This window comes from Oreochromis niloticus, linkage group LG22, assembly GCF_001858045.2.
Source record: "Oreochromis niloticus isolate F11D_XX linkage group LG22, O_niloticus_UMD_NMBU, whole genome shotgun sequence".
NCBI lineage: Eukaryota > Metazoa > Chordata > Actinopteri > Cichliformes > Cichlidae > Oreochromis > Oreochromis niloticus.
Genome location: NC_031985.2, coordinates 4,350,303 through 4,371,343, shown reverse-complemented (window position 1 = coordinate 4,371,343; position 21,041 = coordinate 4,350,303). Strand labels below are relative to the sequence as shown.

At 38.8% G+C, this 21,041-nt stretch overlaps 3 gene segments (V, D, J or C); 1 reads left to right on the top strand and 2 right to left on the bottom strand.

Moving 5' to 3' along the window:
- The window catches only part of LOC102076541 (Ig kappa chain V-V region MOPC 21-like), an 811,057-nt gene extending 808,672 nt beyond the window's left edge, over nucleotides 1-2,385 (top strand). Inside the window, 2 exon segments of the V gene segment in view lie at nucleotides 480-517; nucleotides 1,910-2,385. Of these exon segments, the coding sequence occupies nucleotides 480-517; nucleotides 1,910-2,235 (364 nt within the window).
- The window catches only part of LOC100695241 (Ig kappa chain V-III region CBPC 101-like), a 201,447-nt gene that overhangs the window by 105,759 nt on the left and 74,647 nt on the right, over nucleotides 1-21,041 (bottom strand).
- On the bottom strand, nucleotides 9,090-9,755 carry LOC102076165 (immunoglobulin kappa variable 2-29-like). The segment is given in 2 exon segments: nucleotides 9,090-9,397; nucleotides 9,611-9,755. Coding segments are annotated over 2 exon segments (360 nt in total).

The following is a 21,041-nucleotide window of genomic DNA, read 5'->3' as shown; positions in this document are numbered from 1 at the left end:
AGCAGTAAAATATTTCTCCTCTCGATACAGACTACATTCCATACCCCCACCTTTACAGAGAGCAGAAAGACAGGGAGCCGAGGTCATAACTTAGGCGCCGTGTGAGAGAAAGAATGTGAATGTTTAAGCTTTTACGACTAGGTGGGGGCTACTAGAGGCTATAAGAAGCTGAGTAACCCGTCACCATTTTGAGACTTGCGGTGACCCTCTGCAGGCAGGTCTCCCCATCATGATGGTTCTTATGCTCTGAAGTGTTGAATTGTATGGAAATAAAATATTGTTGATTGAGCATTTATACACCGAGTATTGTCCTTCCTTCAGCCCAAAGATTAAAAGAACTGGGAGATTTTAACATATGTTATGAAATTATGATTTAAAGAATTCATATTGTTGAGTTTGTTTGTTTCAGAGTCAGAGAGCCGTGTCTCTCTACAGTCAGAGGTTTTTGTACGGCGGCTCAATGAGTTTGTATCACTGTGGTGGACTTTTGGTGGAGGAACCAGACTGAATGTTGGAAGTAAGTCAGCCTTAGAGCTTTTTTTTTAAAATGTAATTTTCTTTTCTTTTCTTTAATTTCATTTAATATGAAAGGCTAGGAAACTTTTTGTGTAACTGATTAACTATTTTATTCATAAATTTTGTCCTAAGAAACAAAGTCAGCTTTGGAAATGAATATTCAGACATTCAGGACTATTTCCAATGAAAATCTGGGATGTTTCATAGTATTAATTATTATTTCTAGTTCTGATGATAAAGTTGTATTTTGAGGGCTTGTAGGTTTAGTTCAGTCTAACAGAGTCAGAGAGCCGTGTCTCTCTACAGTCAGAGGTTTTTGTACAGCGGCTCAATGAGTTTGTATCACTGTGGTACACGTTCGGTGGAGGAACCAGACTGCAAGTTGGAAGTAAGTCAAACTTAAACCTCATTTACTTTAGCAAATTTCTTTCTTGTGGTTATCTTGACTTTTCTGTTCAGTGTGCCAAAAAAAAAAAACCCTCAGTAAAATAGTTTTTAGATACATTTTCATGAAGGAACAAAGTTAGCTTCAGAATAAATGTTAAAATGAATATTAACAAATAATATAAAACATCAGAGTGGACTTGAGGATATTTTACATATACATACATCTGGTTAAGTCTTGAGAACTTTTAGATTTAATCCAGTCTGACAGAGTCAGAGAGCCGTGTCTCTCTACAGTCAGAGGTTTTTGTACGGCGGCTCAATGAGTTTGTATCACTGTGGTTGACTTTTGGTGGAGGAACCAGACTGAATGTTGGAAGTAAGTTTATAATGTTTTTAAAGAAGCTTGATTTATTTAGCTTTACTACAATTATATCATGGAGGCTGACTCCATCAGCTTTGCTCAGATTTTATGTTGATATTTCTGGCATAAAGACAATGATGTGTAAATAATATAAACTGTAATCATCCTGTTATTATTTTCTTGTTTTACATCACCGTTAATGTTTCTAGGATGAATTAAATGTTACTGTCCTCAGGTTAAACTGCACAGAGTGAAGATAAAGATCTCTGGTGTTCTTATTGTATCATATCATTTAAAACAATGTAAGCAATAAAAAAAAAACACATGAGGTAAGTAGTGGTATTGAGTTTCTTATCCAGAACAAGCCGTTTATTATGAAGAACTGATGATGTTGAAGCTTAACATCTTTTAAAATCGTTGACACATCTTTGGTTTTTTTTTATTTCCAGTGTAGTTTGAACATATTTCAGGTCAAACTGTGTGATGATTCTCTCTGTGCTGATATGCATGAGAGGTTTCTTAAAGGGAAGTGAAATAATGTGTGAGTGAATGACTGGTGGAGCAGAAAAAACACCTGACAGAAACTTCTTAACAGAGAAAATCAAATTGTGGTTCTTGTCCTCTAAGCCGATTGGTCTTTCCTAGGTGATACCCGCCCCGCCCTGACAGTGTTGGGTCCCTCCAGTGAGGAGCTGAAACAGGGGAAGGCTACGCTCATGTGTCTGGCCAACAAGGGCTTCCCCTCAGACTGGAGTCTGTCCTGGAAGGTGGATGGCAGTGGCAGCATCAGCTGGGAGGAGAGCAGGAGCCCTGTGGTGCAGGAGAATGACGGCCTCTACAGCTGGAGCAGCACCCTGAGGCTCCCTGCAGACCGCTGGGTGAAGGTGGGCTCTGTGACCTGTGAGGCCACCCAGGGCTCCCACACTCTGGTCTCAGAGCCACTGAGGAGAGACCAGTGTTCCCAGTCCTGACCTGACTAACTGTGACTTTCATGCTGGTCTTACTTTCAGTCTGCACTCTGTAGCTTTAAAAAAAAAATCGAATTTCTTCTCTCATTTTTCATTGCTTTGTTTGGTTTTAAAAGTTTTAAAGAATAAAAAAATAAACTAAATAAGAACCAAGTCTTTGTCTTACTTTTGTGGTGATGTCAATTTTAAACTCTAAATAATGATTTCCAGGGTTCTAATTGGAAACCAGCGTGCTATCTGTAGTCAATATGAGTCAGTAGAATTAAGCCACTTTCAATACATAAAGTTAAGCGAAGCTTTTGTTTAAAGAATAAGTGCGAAGGGGAATTGAGAGATACTGCCATTACTAAGCAGGATATTAAAGACATTACATTCATGCAAATTCATTGAATGTTTCAATGTTCAATGAAATGTTTCAGCACGTTGCATTTTGTTGTATAAAACACTCTGACTGCGCAGGTGGAGTAGAAAAGCTCTGTATAAGAATTAGTCTATTCTCGTGATCAGTGTCGGGGTAGGTATTTTAACAAGTAATTTAATATACAGAGGTTTTTTTGTTAAAAGTAATTCAATACGTTATTTGGGTGTGTTTTTTCTGTAAAATCACCTGAAACACACCATGTCATAACTATCATTTAACAATATGAACTTGTAGGCTACAGTCTCTCACACCAACATAAATCCCTATCCTAACGACGACACACATATTTTCTTTCTCTTGGCATTTAGGTATATGAATGCAAAGCCAAAAACACAAAGTAAAGATTAAAACCAGCACAAAGAGAATTCAAAGTGATCATCACAGTGATTCTACTTTTAAATCACAAACAGGTAGAAACAGAGGCTGCAGCCTGACTGCTCATGCATTTGTTACCTGTTGAAGTTCAGGGTCTGGCTGCTGGGCTGGACTCAGCTTCAACATCAACATGGATTCTTAGTTAGCTTAGCATTAGCATGCTGTCTATGCAGCTGCTTGCAAGGAGCCGAAGTTGTGTTAGCAGCATAATGTTTAGTTACTTTGTGCTTTAATAAGTGCCTGCTAATATATGCTGCACTGTTACATTTAATGAATGGAACTATTTGTTCAAAACAATAGTGAGTAAATAATGATCATGAAAATGCTATACTGCAGTCCCTATCCAGAATTTTGCTGCATTAAGTAGTTTAATGGGAATGTTTAATGAACTACAAGAACAAAATGTTTCATTATCAAGATTACCAGTGGAGCTACTGAAAGTTTCAAATCATAAAATTGTGCTTTGGAGCTGAAAATAAAAGCTTTTCCTCACATTTTGAAAGCAAAAATTAAAATTTATTAGTAAATGCGGAAATATATCCAGAGATAAAAATGCCAGGGAGCCCCGAATTTAATCTGTTATGTTTCCTCATCTGCAGTCCTCTCCGATTGACCTGCTATGTTTATGTTGTGTTTTCTTTTTCTCTCCCGGTCCCTCGTTTCCTCCTTTGCTTGTTGGTGTGTGTGTGTGTGTGTGTGTGTGTGTGTGTGTGTGTGTGTGTGTGTCCTCAGTGAACTGTATCAGTCTCTGCAGTATCTTCCAGCTGCAGCAGTCAGTTCAGCTTCTGTTCAGTCTGACTGAGGGAGGTTTTTGTACGACTGTTTTTCAATGTTTTAATGAATACTGACTGTTAACATAGAATTCCCCCTGACAGTAATAAACTGCTGCATCTTCAACCTGGACTCCACTGATGGTCAGAGTGAAGTCAGAGTTTGATCCACTGCCTGTAAAACGAGCTGGAATCCCTGAATCTCGAGTGCTAGTGTAGTAAATAAGCAGTTTAGGAACTCCTCCATCTTTCTGTTGGTACCAGGCTAAACGCTTAGAGTCATAAACATTCTGACTGGTCCTACACTTGATGTTCACAGTTCCTCCCACAGCAGAGCTCACTGCTCCAGGCTGAGTCACTGTGATCTGTCCTCTGGACTCTGAGGATACAGAGACAAAAACATAAAGCAGCTTCATGGTTTTGTGGGCTTCATTTCAGAGGGACAGATGTTGATAGAGGAGAGGAGTTTGATTCTCTGGACTTTACCTGTGAAGCAGCAGCAGAGGAGAGTCCAGATGAGGACGCAGATCAAAGTCATGTTTTTGATGAGGAGGATTTCTGTGGCTTCTGTTGTGATGAAGGACAGCTGTCAGTCATCCAGTGTTCAACTCTCAGGACTATAAACTCTCCCAGAGCACTGGAGCATGGTGCTGCTGATGCAAAGTGCCTCTCTATGGAAATGCTCTGACTGATGCCAGAAGGTCCTTGGATCAATCGGATGTGTCTAAAAAGAGTTTTCACGGCATATTTGACTCGGATGAACCCTTCATGATTTATAGACAGATGAAAAATTAAGTCAAAATTTGCCCGTGCAGTGAGGAGATGTGAAGGCTGTTCTCCTGCAGGAGCATTTTGCTAAAATGATTCAAGACCACTTGTCATTGTCCTGGGTCATTCGACCAAGCAGTTTGAGTTTCCTGTGTTTTTGTCATTTTTGTATTATGTTAAGTCTACTTGTTTATGTAAAGGATCATTCTTTAATGCCTGGATTGTTCTGTTTAGATTTGGTTATTAGATTTCCCCTTGTGTCGTTGCCCTCTGTGTCTCCCTCTGTGTGTCTGTGTTTATATTGTGGTGTGAGTTCTTGTGCCTTGTTTCTCCTCCTTGTGTTTCATTCCGTCATGTTTATCTATGTTTCCCAGCCCGTCGTGTCTGCTCTCTCCCTCGTGTTCCCTCACTCCCTTACGTCTGCCTCTTCTCCACTCCCGCATCATGTTTCCTGTTTTATTGTGAAGGTCTTGTGTTTCCATGTTCGTTCTGTCTCGTTATGGTTATTCGTGTTAGCTGGGTTCCTCGTGTGTTCTCACTTCCTTGTTATCCCTCTGTGTATTTAGGTCAGCATCTCCCTCAGTCCTGTGTTGCGTCCTCCCTCATGGCTGTTTCCCTGTGTGCCTCTTTGTGTTTGTAGTTTATACTTTCCCCAGTCTAGTTTTGTTTGGTATTTCCATTCAGCAAATAAAGCTGGTTTTGATTTTACGTCCTGTTTCTGAGAGTCGGCATTTGAGTCTTTTCCTGCCTGCACAGCCGTTTTTACGACACCACTTATTCTTTGACATAAATCATATAAAGTGTCCTTCAAGTCCTTCAGAGTTTAAGACAGTTGAGCATCTGTGGGTGAATTTGGATCGATGTGTTAGAGTTAAAAGAGTCCAAATTTGGTAAATATAGCTTGAGAGAAACAACGACACATGACATATTAGACTATGTCATTGTTTATTCACCAAAGACTAATGAACTCACGACTCTTCAGTTTAATTTAAAACACGTCATGGAATAATTTACTTGATAGAAATGTGAAATATTCAACCCATAACAGAGACACCATGTTATTTTTTCCGCGGGCGCTCCACTGTGTGCGACTCGGGCAGCTTACCAGTTGTTGTTGTTTGTGAGTTTTACTGAGTTTTTCTTGTGGGTGAGTGTTGTGTTATGTCAGGCGGTTTACTGATAATGAGGTTATTTGTGGTCTTTTATCTCTTTTTGCTTTTGAACACACTGTCTTGGATTTTTTAGAAATTCAAGTCACGACTGACATGTAACATGTTCAAGTGGCTTTATTGTCATTTCAGCCATATACAGTGGTGCAGTACACAGTGAAATGAGACAGCGTTCCTCCAAGACCATTGTGCTACATATAACAGTAAATCAACATAGGACTATAATAAAGTGCAAGTATACAAGAAATACAAAAAAACAGAACAGAGTGATACAGACACAAGTCAGTGCAACAGAAAAGTGTAACAATACTTTTCAACAAATCATGCAATTATGAGATAAATGCATAATTATGCATTTATGATGCCATTATGATTTCACACTAAATTCTTTTTGAGCATTTTCTTTCACTGACACTCAAACTTTTAAAACTTTTTTAGAATTTTATCTTCAAAAACAGTTCATAGATGGCACATTTTTGTTTCCATGTTTTAACCTTTTGCCAAAGTATCTGCAAATAATTTGTCATCCATTTAATTTCATCTTTGTTGAAGATTTAAAATTACTATACTGCCATATGGTTACCATTTAACTATACTCTAAAAGCATGCTGACCAAGTTGGGCTCAGTTTATGAGATTTAATTTGTCATTAAGTTATTTTTATTGTTCCCAAATACAGCAAAAATAAGTTGTTGTTTTTTTCCAGTTTTATAAACTAAATTGTTTAAATTTTGAGTTTTGATAAAATTCTGAAAAGTTATTTTTTCTGATAGTTTTAATTCTTATTGTAAAATAAATGATTCAAAAATAACACACACGAGTACATCAGAAGTCAAAGAAACGGTTTAATATTTTTATCTTTGGTACTGAAACTCGTCTGTTGCCATGGTTCAGCACTGAAGCCTTTCTGTTACCATGGTTACCAAGCTCAGAGAGGGAACTGAAACAACTGGAGAGCAGTTCCACCCAAATTCCCAGTTTCTCTAACATCTATTCTCTCTCTCTCTCTCTCTCTCTCTCTCTCTGCAGTGGGTCGAGTCCCCCCCTCCCTGACCGTGCTGGCGCCCTCTAGTGAGGAGCTGCAGCAGGGGAAGGCTACAGTCATGTGTGTGGCCAACAAGGGCTTCCCCTCAGACTGGAGGCTGTCCTGGAAGGTGGATGGAAGAAGCAGCAGTGGAGAGGAGAGCAGGAGCCCCGGGGCGCTGCAGAATGACGGCCACTACAGCTGGAGCAGCACCCTGAGGCTCCCTGCAGACCAGTGGGAGAAGGTGGGCTCTGTGACCTGTGAGGCCACCCAGGGCTCCCACACTCCACTCTCAGAGACTCTGATGACAGACCAGTGTTCCCAGTCCTGAGCTGACTCACTGGGACTCTGATACTGGCTTTAGTCTGCAGCTTCTCTCAGTCTGCTCCCTCTGTGTCTGTATTGCTTTGATAGTTTTCATGTTTTCATGCTTGTGGCACTATTGATGGTTTTAATACTTCAAATAAAAACTGAGGTCTTCAAATAGTGGTTTTCATGTGTTTCCATTCAGCTGCTCTTCTGTCTGATAATCATCCTTCAGGTTCAGTAGTGATGCTTCCAAACACTGAAAATCTCATTTGTACTTTATCGCTTCATGTCAGACTCAAAACTTACAAAATTGAGGAAAAAAAAATTAAAAGAAAAAGAAAAAGCAAGAAATAAATAAAACCACATCTGCTGTCTACTAAAAATAGTTTCAAAGTTTTTTGTAGATGCATTGTTGTCCATTTGTGAGTTTTTTCAATAAATACTTAACATTTCAAGAGTTAAAACCCTGAAAATAATCTAATGTTTGATCATTTTGAAAAGGGCTCATGCTGGTTAAGCGATTTATGAAAAACAAAAAAAGCTGAAAAAACTTTGCTGTATGAGGATTTAATGCCAGATATTTTGCTTTTACATTTTTGTCCACGAAGGTATCGACAGGGTGCAAAATGCATCAACAGAGTACGGATGATGTAAAAGTAAAAGACACCAGATTTCAAAAAATTCTACCAAAAAGAAGATTTCCTTAAAAAATTCATGTCACAAGCTATAACACAGCCAAAATGATCACCAAATAAAAAAAGTACAAAATATGCTCGAGGAGGGAGCACGAGGGCTAGGTCATTACTTTTGTCTATTTCTTGTTGTAGAGCTGAAAGCTCAACATTTTAAATGAATAAAAATGTATCAAATATGTTCTTTGAATTAAGACTGGTGAACACTTTAAAATGTAAACATCTGTTGATCCTGTTACAGTCCCTAAATTTATGGCTCAAAGAATGAGAGGATGAGATGAGATGCCACAAGGCTGCTGCTGTTCTTTTAATAAAGCTTTTAAAAACCAGGATGTAGTTCCTCCCAAAAGGACAGATGGAAGCAAAAGAAGGAAGAAAACAATGAAAAGTTCCAACAGGGCAGATTGTTAAACATCAGGTGTAGTAAAAAGGTTGAATGTGTTCTTATGTCCACATCTAATGTGAGTCGAGCTGTTTGGGTCACGTCAGCAGTCGATGAACCAGCTGCTCTTCATAATTTCTCATCCTGAAGCAGTTCTTTGCCCTGCATTTGATTCTGATCATGACATTAAAAAAATATTAATAAAGAGATTCAGTGACATAATTAAAGTACATGGTATCATTTGCATGGAGAACTTTACCAAAAACAGGAGCAGAGAGAAAACAGTCTGTGTCTCTTGTTGTCTAACAGTGAATTACTATGATCCCATTTTAATAGCTGACAGTAATGCTAACAATAATTTAAAATAGAACATAAATACTCTCAAATCAGCTGTGTTAGTGCAAATATTTATAACTGTCAATATGTATTGCTAAATTAAATTAAGATGTAGTAAAATATAATATAGTGTGTGTATGCACCTAAAACACTTCAGAGACACGTTGCCTGAATGTTTTCCTTTAAAGATGATTACATGATAATCATAAATATTTGTGTTTCTGTAGAACTTAAAGCAGGATGAATTAGTCATTAGTGTTTTGGGTTTGAGAAAATTGTTTCTAACTTTCATAATCCAAAGATAAAATATTTAAATGATTGCTTTCAATTGTTGCTCGTATCGATATTCTCTGTTTTACAGATAATTAATTGTAGCAATAAAGACATGTTTTGAGCACAAAAAACTTCTTGCTTAAAAATTAAAATAATAAAAAATAATGAAAATGTTAAAACTGATAATATTAACATTTATAAAAAACATATTATAACAAAATATAAAAATATTTAATAAACATAAAATAATGTATGTTTCTCAGCAGCTGACAGTTCAGATTTTCTTCTTTCTTTTTTCAGTTCCTCTCCAGCTGTGTGAGGTTTTTGTACAGCGTTGTATCACTGTGTGAACGGGAAGCTGTAACCCTGCTGACAGTAATAAACTCCTGCATCTTCAGCCTGAACTCTGCTGACAGTCAGAGTGTAGTCAGTCCCAGATCCACTTCCACTGAAACGATCAGAAATTCCAGACTGACGGCTGGTAGCAGAATAAATTAAGAGTTTGGGAGATTCTCCGTCCTTTTGAAGGTACCAGTGGAGGTTGTTGCTAACACTTGAACTGGCTTTACATCTGACAGAGACAGTCTGTCCTGGAACAACAGACTGAGATCCAGGAGTCTGAGTCAGGATGATTTCTCCTGATGAACCTGGAAACATGAAAAAGAAGAGTTATTGAGACAAATCCAGTTTGAAAGATTAAAGATGATCAACATCCAAACATTAAAGGATCATTTCTTTAACATGGAGAACAGATGGAAGAATTTCAGTGCTGCTTGTTTCAGAGTTTCTCCATCATAGCAGAACATCATTGTGGTGAACCTGGCTGCATGCTGAAGCAAAGTTTTCACAGAGAGTCTCACCCTGAACAAGGAGCCCCAGGGTGGCCAGCAGTAGAGTCAGTGACATCATCATTGTGCTGCTGGTGTGTGAGTGGCTCTGAAAGGCCTGGACAGCCACTGATCAACACTGGCCTCTTAACAGCTGTGAGCAGAGAGGAAGGACACATATGCAAACACACAGTCAGTCAGCTGCAGCTGTTTCCTCCTCAGAGCATCACTCTTCATATTAACATTATTACATGTGGAGGGCAATGAATGGTCTGATAGTGAACTGTGATTTGTGGTTCTGTTATCTAGTTTTGTGTTTTTCTGTGTTCCACAGTAATGATTGATAATGATATTATTACACTCACTGAACACTGAATTACATCTATTCATCTGCTCCTTAATGTAAATGTATAATAAGCTAAGTCCATGACATCTGCTCAGTGCATTTAGCCACGGGTAAATGTTGCTGATGATCTGCTGAAGTTCAAACCAAGGATCAGATTGGAGAAGAAAAGTTGTTTAAATGAATTTGAACATGGCATGATTGTTGATGTCAGACATGCTGTTCTGAACATTTATGAAACTGCTTGGATTTTCCCACAGTCTCTACTGTTTACAGAGAACGGACAGGAAAAGAGAAAATATGCAGTGAGCAGTGGTTCTCTGGGCAAAAATACCTCGTTGATACCAGAGATCCAGGGAGAATGGCCAGTATACTGATTTATTAAAACACTCATCAAGATGTTGTTAAGCCAAACTGATCAAATAACGGAGGCCATACTTTCTAAACTTATTACAGTAGGCTGACAAAAAAAGCCACATCTGCCTGTGTCAGATAACAAAAAGGAAAGAATGAAAAACATGGTTTAATCATTTCTGCTCATGAGTCCATGAACAAATTGTCTGATTCTGTAACATTTTTCAATCTGATAATTCAGTCAGTGTAATGTGTTAGTGTCCATGTTTAGGTCTTGTATTTTAAAGCAGGTGAGAAATGCTAAGAAATGACAAAGAAGGTTATTTCATGGAAGAAAATACATCCATCCTGTCTCCCTTTGAATATTCCTCACTGTTCTGTAGATATCACTGCAGACACAAAGAGCAGTTTTACTTTTAGCAGAAGTTTTGGTTATATTCGTCTTCCACCTCTGTCTATAGTGAGACCAGCTGAGAAGATCATTGGAACCTCTCTTCCCTCCACCTATTGCACCTGCTGCATTTGCAAAGCGCTGTGAAGGACCCCACACACCCTCAGATACACTCTTCACCCTGCTGCCTTCTGGCAAGAGTTACCGGAGCATTTGGGCCCTCACTGCCAGAATGCAAAACAGTTTCTTCCCCCAAATCATAAGACTTCTGAACACTCAGTGACTCAACTGACACACACACACACACACACACACACACACACACACACACACACACACACACCTTCATACACAGCACTACCAAGCACTTATCTGCAAATTCTCATACACAGACACATAAAATAATAAATGTAAGTGAAGTCTTTTGAAAAAGTGTGTGTGTGTGTGTGTGTGTGTGTGTGTGTGTGTGTGTGTAAAACATGTCAAAAGCAACACATGGTGATAAAAGCCTAATTGAATCTTAATGTTTGCCAGTTAGAAGCCTTCAACCAACAGCACAGAGCACAGTCTTCTATGTGTAGGCAGGGTCTTAAGAATGGACATATTCCTTCCGAAATTAAAAAACAAAATTCTGAAAAAAATACTGGTACACTTTCCAGAACTTAATATTTTTGTGAAATTCAAAACATAACTACATGAATCAGAAGAGTTTTTAAACTTTGTCATGGATCGCTGTGTGCAGGCAGGAGACGAGGACCCAAACGCAGGACTCATAGAGGCAAATGTGAAGTCAAAACAGCTTTAATGCTGAACTCTAAAATAACAAAACTGAAGATACAAAAATAAATTTTCGCACACAGGCAGACAGAACACGCAGCGTAAGATGAGGGTGAACCAACGTTAACAATGCGAAAAAAGCTGAAAGGCAAACACAGGGCTTCAATACACAGTGGAGTAATCAGGGAATAGGAGACAGGAGGGAAGCACGGTTGGAAGACATTAGCGCTAACGAGGCAAGGGAAGCAAAACTAGACACACTGACCAAAGACACAGACCTTCAAAGTAAAACAGGAAATATACACTGACAGAACTCAGGGACACGATACTGACCGAGAACAGAAACCAAAACCAAAGAACTAGAATAGCTTAACCCGAAAACACAATCAGAATAAACTAGAACATACGATCATAATAATAATAAACACGAAACGCTGGGTCAAAAGACCCAGGACCATGACAAATTTAGGCTGAGAATTAGTTTCAGTGTTTAGAGTTGTGAGAAAAAGTGTCAGGTTTAAAGAGAACATGTGGAAAACTGTAAAATGTACATTCTGAAGTCATATTCTTTCAATATTGTTGTAATGGTTTTTATTTGTTTTATTTACACTATTATAATATTATTAAATGATACAAACAGTGAATTATTTTGTTGAGTTTGTTTGTTTCAGAGTCAGAGAGCCGTGTCTCTCTACAGTCAGAGGTTTTTGTACGGCGCCTCAATGAGTTTGTATCACTGTGGTTGACGTTCGGTGGAGGAACCAGACTGGATATTGGAAGTAAGTCAGTCTTAGAGCTTTTTTCTCTTTTCTTTAATTTCATTTAATAGGAAGGGCTAGGAAACATTTTGTGTGAATCGATTCATTATTTTATAAATAAAGTTTGTCCTAAGAAACAAAGTCAGCTTTGGAAATGTATATTCAGCAACTCAATTTCAGATAAAAATCTGGGCTGCTTCATAGCATTAATTATTATTTGTGGTTCTGATGATAAAGTTGTATTTTGAGGGCTTGTAGGTTTAGTTCAGTCTAACAGAGTCAGAGAGCCGTGTCTCTCTACAGTCAGAGGTTTTTGTACGGCGGCTCAATGAGTTTGTATCACTGTGGTTGACTTTTGGTGGAGGAACCAGACTGAATGTTGGAAGTAAGTTAATTAAACTGTGTTTGCTATTAAATATTTTATCATTTTATTTAATAATTATTTGTTAGACTGCTTAGATGAGAGAAAAGTGTTTTTTTTATTTAAAATAATTTAGTTTTTGATGTTTGTCCTTTTTACTGGACTAATTCAGATGAGCTCTGCAAGTTTCTCTTGTTTAATCTACATTTCTGTCATAGTAAAATATATGTAGACAAGAGTAAACTTCATCTTATGATTAGTTTGTAAATTTCCACCACATCAGCTGCTGTTTGGATGAGTTAAAGTTTGTTTTCTGATGTTTTTATCGTGTCAGATGTTTCAGATTTAGTTTGAAATCATGTGAGCTGTTCAATAACATTTCAAATCTATATGAATGAGTAGCTGCTCTGTGCTTGTGTCCACTCATTTCTTCAGTCATCCATGATTTAGACTTCTAATCATTTTAAAGCCAAACTTCTGCTGTAAATGTTTCCACATCTGCTTCTTTTATTTCCAGTGTAGTTTGAACATATTTCAGGTCAAACTGTGTGATGATTCTCTCTGTGCTGATATGCATGAGAGGTTTCTTAAAGGGAAGTGAAACAATGTGTGAGTGAATGACTGGTGGAGCAGAAAAAACACCTGACTGAAACTTCTTAACGGAGAAATTCAAATTGTGGTTCCTGTCCTCTAAGCTGATTGGTGTTTCCTAGGTGATACCCGCCCCGCCCTGAAGGTGCTGGGTCCCTCCAACAAGGAGCTGGAGAATGGGAGGGCCACGCTCATGTGTGTGGCCAACAAGGGCTTCCCCTCAGACTGGAGTCTGTCCTGGAAGACGAGCGACAGCAGTGGCAGCAGCAGCATCAGAGGGGAGGAGAGCAGGACTCCTGGAGTGCTGCAGAATGACGGCCTCTACAGCTGGAGCAGCACCCTGACGCTCACTGCAGACCAGTGGGGGAAGGTGGGCTCTGTGACCTGTGAGGCCACCCAGGGCTCCCAGACTCTGGTCTCAGAGATACTGAGGAGAGACCAGTGTTCCCAGTCCTGATGTCAATCACTGAGTCTTTCATGCTGTTTTTCTTCTGTCTCTGTTTCTTTTTGTTTGCAGATTTTTAAAAAACCATAAAATAGTCATATTTCCATCTCATAATGACAACAATCATAGCAACAATCTCCTCTAGTTTCATCCTTTTGTGTCTGTTGTAAAGCTGATATTTCAAACTCTTAAAAGAATAAAAATGTAACGAGAAAACATTTTCTTTGACTCTGTGAATTTAATAAATGCACATTCAAGAAAGAAAACATTTGTAAAACTTATTTAGCCAGAACACACCAAGTGCGATATATTAATATATTACACGTTACACTGTAATATATTCTTTCACCTACATTTAATATTTTCTATAAGATGTTAAGCCAGTGTCATCCATAGATTATCTGTGTGCTCTTCATAATTTCAATTCTCAAAGCTGTTTTTTCACCTGCATTTCATTCTGACAATGTACAAGAAAATCGGAATATTTCACATTAAAGAGCAGGGTGTCATCTGTATGTTTCAGGAGAAATCATTTAAATGAAGTTTAAAGTTTAAGAAAGCTTCCGATCCAGTTCCACTAAAGCGACACCCTACAGGCTGACGGCTGAAGCTAAATAAATTCAAGGTTCTTTATTCGTCACATGCATAGTTATAGAGGTATAACACACAGTGAAATGTAACCTGACACGCTCCTCGACTTGTGCAAAGGGGGGGAGGGGGGGGCATTATATACAATATATACATTAGGTGAATGTGCAGTAGTAGCATGTAAGAGCAAGCAGGTGAATTCTGTACATTAAATAAATTAACATTCTCTGTTGTTTTGAAGGTAACTGTGAATGTGTGTGCTAATACTTCTTTTTACTGAATGTAAAAAAAAAAAACATGTAAAAGAATAAAACCATAACTGAATGCTCTAATTCATTGAGAGATTTGAATGCTAATCAAAAAAAAAAAAAGTTGCAGGAGAAAGGTGATCAACATCCAAACATTAGAGGATCATTTCTTTAACCAGTTTGTCCACAGTAATAAACTCCTGCATCTTCAGCCTGAACTCCACTGATGGTCAGAGTGAAGTCAGTCCCAGATCCACTTCCACTGAAACGATCAGAATCTCCAGACTGACGGTTTGTTGCATAATAAACGAGCAGTTTAGGAGCTTGTGATGGTTTCTGAAGATACAAGTGGAGATACGTACTCATACTTGAACTGGCTTTACATCTGACAGAGACAGTCTGTCCTAGAACAACAGACTGAGATCCAGGAGTCCGAGTCAGGATGATTTCTGCTGATGAACCTGAAAACAGGAAAAGAAGAGAAGAGTTTCTGAGACAAATCGAGCTCAGAGAAAGATGATCAAACATTAGAGGATCATTTCTTTAACATGGAGAACAGATGGAAGAAGGTCAGTGCTGCTGGTTTCAGAGTTTCTCCATCATAGCAGAACATCATTGTGGTGAACCTGGCTGCATGCTGAAGCAAAGTTTTCACAGAGAGTCTCACCCTGAACAAGGAGCCCCAGGGTGGCCAGCAGTAGAGTCAGTGACATCATCATTGTGCTGCTGGTGTGTGAGTGGCTCTGAAAGGCCTGGACAGCCACTGATTAAATATCGGGAGAGTCCAGATATTTACTTTTGGGGAAGCTTTGCTGTGTGATGGTTGTCTTCCAGATGTGTGATGTGTGATATACCAGAGGTGTATATTTTATTGCACTTTTCAACTTTTGCAGATAATTTTTTTGAACAAAAGTTATTGAATTTCTGTATGAAGAGTTTAAAGAGAGTTTAACAATAGAGTGAGTTTGTGTGTATGAAAATAAAGAATTCTGGACTCTTGAGGATACAAAACAAGTTCATGCTTGATGATAAAAACAACACATTCTAGTGTCTCATTAATAAATGTGAGGAATACTAAAAACACTGCCTGAAATAAACCTGCATCATTTTCTATTCAAAAGGTTGTAATGAATGACTGAACTTTGCTTGAAATCATGTATGTGAAAGGTCATAGAGACAGCAGCAGGGTGTGGCCTAAAATAGGGTGATGTAATGTCCTATGATGTGGACATGAAGGAGATGAGGAGAGAGAAGAAGAACATATATAAAAACCCCATGCAGACGGAATAAGTAGTTCTGCCTCTAGTTTCCTGTGATGGTAGAGAACATCTCTCTGCATGTTCACGCCTTCAGTGGAAGCAGGGTGGACATTCAGAGGACCAGCATTTAGAGCTGGGCGAGTCTCCTCAAGCCAGACTTCCTGTATTGGGGCCGACTGGTCGAATCTACATTGTAATGCAGCACGAGCGATGAGCCGTCATTGCAAGAGGACAATGCAACTGAAAATAAACTGGATCATAACCTTCATATTGATCAACATTAATGAGGTTCTTTGCACTGACTGTTTAAAGGTTCAATATGAGTGTTTAAAGGGTGTAATATGAGACTAATCATGTGGATACTTTCAGCTGGACTGTGATCTATAAAGAAATCTTTTCTTTTTCTTTTTTAGGACAAAATATAAAACCTTACAGTCAATATGGACAAGAAATAAAAAAATAAAAATGTGTGACACTGTGTCCTGACTGAAAACTGAAAAGTTCGACTATTTGTATTTTTGTTTTCTGTGTTGTTTGTATCTGTGTGTGTCCGTGTATAAGGTTTAGAAGTTTGGACAGTAAACAATATGTTCAATAATTATTAAACATACAGGAGGAAACTTTAGCTTCTTTACGATTCTGGTTGACACTGAGATTTTCTTTTCCATAAATATAAATATTATAAAAGGACATTTTGAGCATCGTCTTATGTTTTTGTGTTGCTGACTGTGAAGGATTCTGATGCTGATCTTTGTCTTCATGTGTGTCATTTTTAAGTGTGAGTAGCTGAGACGTGTGTGAAGTTCAGGTGAAGAACTGAACATTTTCTTATTAGGTGTCACAGCTCAGTTCATGTTGATATTTTTTGAAATGAGATAAAATGTGGGATCATGATGGGATAAAGATGGATGCTGAGAAACTGATGCAGAGAAATTTCCTCCAATCATTCATTTTAAACACGTTTTAGTATATTTTTCACCTCAGTGTGTGTGTGTGTGTGTGTGTGTGTGTGTGTGTGTGTGTGTGTGTGTGTGTGTGTGTGTGTGTGTGTGTGTGTGTGTGTGTGTGTGTGTGTGTGTGTGTGTTTCCTCAGTGAACTGTATCAGTCTCTGCAGTATCTTCCAGCTGCAGCAGTCAGTTCAGTTTCTCTTCAGTCTGACTGAGGGAGGTTTTTGTACGACTGTTTTTCACTGTGTGCCCACCCACTGACTGTTAGGATAGTGCCAACTCTTACAGTAATAAACTGCTGCATCTTCAGCCTGGACTCCACTGATGGTCAGAGTGAAGTCAGAGTTTGATCCACTGCCTGTAAAACGAGCTGGAATCCCTGATTGTCGATTGCTAGCAGAGTAAATGAGCAGTTTGGGAACTCCTCCATCTTTCTGTTGGTACCAGGCTAAATAATTGCTATAAATGTTCTGACTGGTCCTACACTTGATGATCACAGTTCCTCCCACAGCAGAGCTCACTGCTCCAGGCTGAGTCACTGTGATCTGTCCTCTGGACTCTGAGGATACAGAGACAAAAACATAAAGCAGCTTCATGGTTTTGTGGGCTTCATTTCAGAGGGACAGATGTTGATAGAGGAGAGGAGTTTGATTCTCTGGACTTTACCTGTGAAGCAGCAGCAGAGGAGAGTCCAGATGAGGACGCAGATCAAAGTCATGTTTTTGATGAGGAGGATTTCTGTGGCTTCTGTTGTGATGAAGGACAGCTGTCAGTCATCCAGTGTTCAACTCTCAGGACTATAAACTCTCCCAGAGCACTGGAGCATGGTGCTGCTGATGCAAAGTGCCTCTCTATGGAAATGATCTGACCAACTTTAAAGGCACAATGTGAAAAAGTAAAGGTCTGGACTTCACCATTTGTTTTTACAGCATTCTGTATGCCACGTAGATCCTGATGGGTTATGAAGATCTACTAATTGATCATATTTAAAATAAATTCATTTATCAGTTGCTGTTTGCCAAGATGTAGAGATGTTAGAAATTCACATTTTTTTCTGAATTCCTTCGTTCATGTTGGAAGCATTAAATATTTCATGGAAAGCATTTAGTCCGTGACTTCATGGTGGTGTACATTGTTGGGTCACACTTACATTTATACAGTTACATTTATTCAAGTAATTTTTTTGAGTAAATTCTACTTGTTGGTGAAGATCATGTGACATTACTGAAAGCTTCACAGTGGGAATACAATCGACTTTGTGGAGAAACTGTTTTCTAAACCACTTGTTCCACTGTGTTAGTATTTGGAAAGAATGTAATACCACATATTATTTGTATAAATGCAGTTATACTCACTGTATGTATAGTACTATTAAGTGATTCATGCTGTTTGACTTATTGGAAACACATTTTTAAATTAAGCAAAACATTTCATTGGTTTTGTTTGCGACGTTTTGATCATTAAGGTTCCTGATGACAATGTCAGTCTTAATTCTATTTTAACTGAACAGGTTACACTGCAACAGACTGACAACCTGTCCAGGCTGTACCTGCCTCATGGCTCTGAACTGGATAAGCAGAAAAGAATGGATCGAATAGGATTGATGAACAGATGAAGCAACTATTGTTGAATTTAGTTTGCATTTCATTCCAGGTTTAAAGGATATCACAGCACTGAAACTGCACATTTAAATGTATTAAATGTCCATCACTGTCTCAGGGGATTTTCCCATTGTAATGCTTTCAGACCTCAGTGCTGACTTTGATACAGTAGATGATGGTATCCTGGTATCCTTCTCTCTTAGTTGGTGCATGTTATTGGCATTAGGAACCATACAGGGAACCACACTGCAATATGTGGTTAACAGACTTGGGTGAAAACATGCTGAGAAACTAGTATAACAGATACAACATGATTTCCTCCAATACCATCCACCTCAAACATATATTACAGTTTTATCTCAGTCGCTTTGCTGCAGTTCTCAAATCAGTGATGCTTTTCCCCAATCAAAATAGCCTTTCTCATTGTTTTTATACACACATACACACTGCTGTTGTTTCTACACTAATAAAGGGATTTGTTACTTTGTTGATCCACTTGAAACGTCAAAACAGTTTTGTCTGACAGAACTCCAGATCTTTCACTTTGCTCAATAGTCAGAGATTTTGCCCCTTATTGACATAATAGCATCATATCGTTGCTGCAGATTTGCCAGCTGGACACTTTCAACCACATCCCAAAAATGCTGTCTTGAACTGAGATCTGGTGACTGTGGAGGTCATTGGAGCACAGTGTTTTTGGTTTTTTTGTTCTTATATTGTACAATTTTGGTCACTCCATGTGAATTATATCCTCAGTTTCCTGTTCTTCGGTGACAGGCCCTGCAGTGCAGTCTTCTACTGCTGTAGCTCATCTGCTTCAAGGTCACATGTTGTCCTTGCAGAGATGCTCTTCCTGTTTGTATCAAGTGGTTGATTGAGTTACTGTTGTTACTGAGTTACTGTTGCCTTCCTATAAACTCAAACCTTTCAGACCATTCTCCTCTGGCCTTTGGCATCAATGAGGTATTTTCACCTAGAAAACTACAGCTCACTGGATATTTTCTCTTTTTCAGACCGTTTCCCGTCAACCCTATAAATGGCTGTGTAAAGAAATCCCAGCAGATCAGCCTGTCTGGCATCAACAACCATGACACTTTTAATTACCTTTCTTAATGATGTTTGGGTTAATCCTCAGCAGGCTGTGTTCAACATGTCTACATGTGTAAATGCTATGAGCTGCTGACATGTGATTGGCTGATATTTGGTTTAACAAGCAGTTTAACAGGTGTACTTAATAACCTAATAAACACATGCAGTATGACTTTACTGGACTATACAGTAGTTGGTGCTGTGGTCTCAGATTGTATACATTTTCTTTTCCTGACACATATAGTTTAATGAGTAATATTTTGCTTTTCTCAAATTCACCAGTTTTGTAAGGTTAAAAAAAAAGAAATAAGAAAACATCAGATTTGATTTTTGTTTCTGAAAACAGTTTTAAACTTTTCATTAGCTGTCACAGTCCGGGTGAGCTGCTGGTAAATTTCCACTAAGTCCATGTTTTCCTGTGTCTGCCCCTGGGCAGAGCTGTCATCTCCTCACATGGAGCCAATCTGGAGCAACCTACTCATGATATTTAAGACCAGCGTTGCCGTCTCTTCACTGCTAGTTTGCCAACTTACCCACGGTGGTAACAGGCTACCATGCTTCATGCTCCTTGCCCAAGTCTATGAACTTACCTCATTTTTCATGTGCTACAGCTCTCTGGTCACGCCACTGCTCCACTCTTCAGCTAAGATTGCCACTCGGACACTCGACCATACTCACTGCAGTTTCATGCTCCGTCTCCTGGGAAGGATTTCAATATCACACCTGCTGCCCTCTTGCCACTGCTTCACACAGGATCCCTTGGAGCTCAGGTCAGCCCATCTTAACTCTGTTCAGCTCACCTGGACCTTCACCTACTCCCCTCAAAGTACCACCAACACCACCTGCAACATAAGCCATGCTCCTCTTTAAAATTCATCCACACCTGGAGAAGTCTGTGAACCCACTAACCCCCTTTTCCTCTCTTCCTCTTGATCACCACGCTACGTTTTCTTGTCATGAATCCCACACCAAGTATAACTCAGTGTTTTTGTGCCAAATAAAGATTTGTGTAAAGCAAACTCAACCGTCTCCACATGTGGTCCAGCACTTGAGTCCAGTTTTGTACAGGCCTTTGGCCTCTTGTGACATTAGGCCTACATTTTTTGCAGTACTCTTTCCAAAGTAGGTAAAGTTTTGAGAAAAATAACAAAACAAAAAAACAGTTTTGACGTCTTAAAACGATGAAAGTGTTTTATGAAGTGTCTTTTGCATAGATAAGTTTGTGTTGTGAAAATTGCCTTACATATTTTGAGAGCTGCAGTAAGAGTGGTGAGAATGACGTTCCTGATATAAGACTTTCACCAAAGCAACTGAGAAAAGCAGTGATGGGGAAACATTTACTGAATTTCATTTAACTGTTCATGAATAAATGTAAGTGAAGTCGTTTGAAAACGTGTGTGTGTGTGTGTGTGTGTGTGTGTGTGTGTGTCTGTGTGTGTGTGTGTGTGTGTGAAACATGTCAAAAGTAAACCAAAGCAACACATGGTGATAAACCCAAATTGAATCATAATGTTTACCAGTTAGAAGCCTTCACAGTTAGAACAGCACGGAGCACAGTCTTCTCTACCTGGAAGGAATTTTCAAAACTTCCTAAAACACCATTATTTGTAGACAGAATTCCAAAATAGAAATAAAAACTCATTTAAAAAAAAAAAAAAAAACCCGTATGTGTAGGCAGGGTCTTAACAATGGACATGTTCCTTCGGAAATT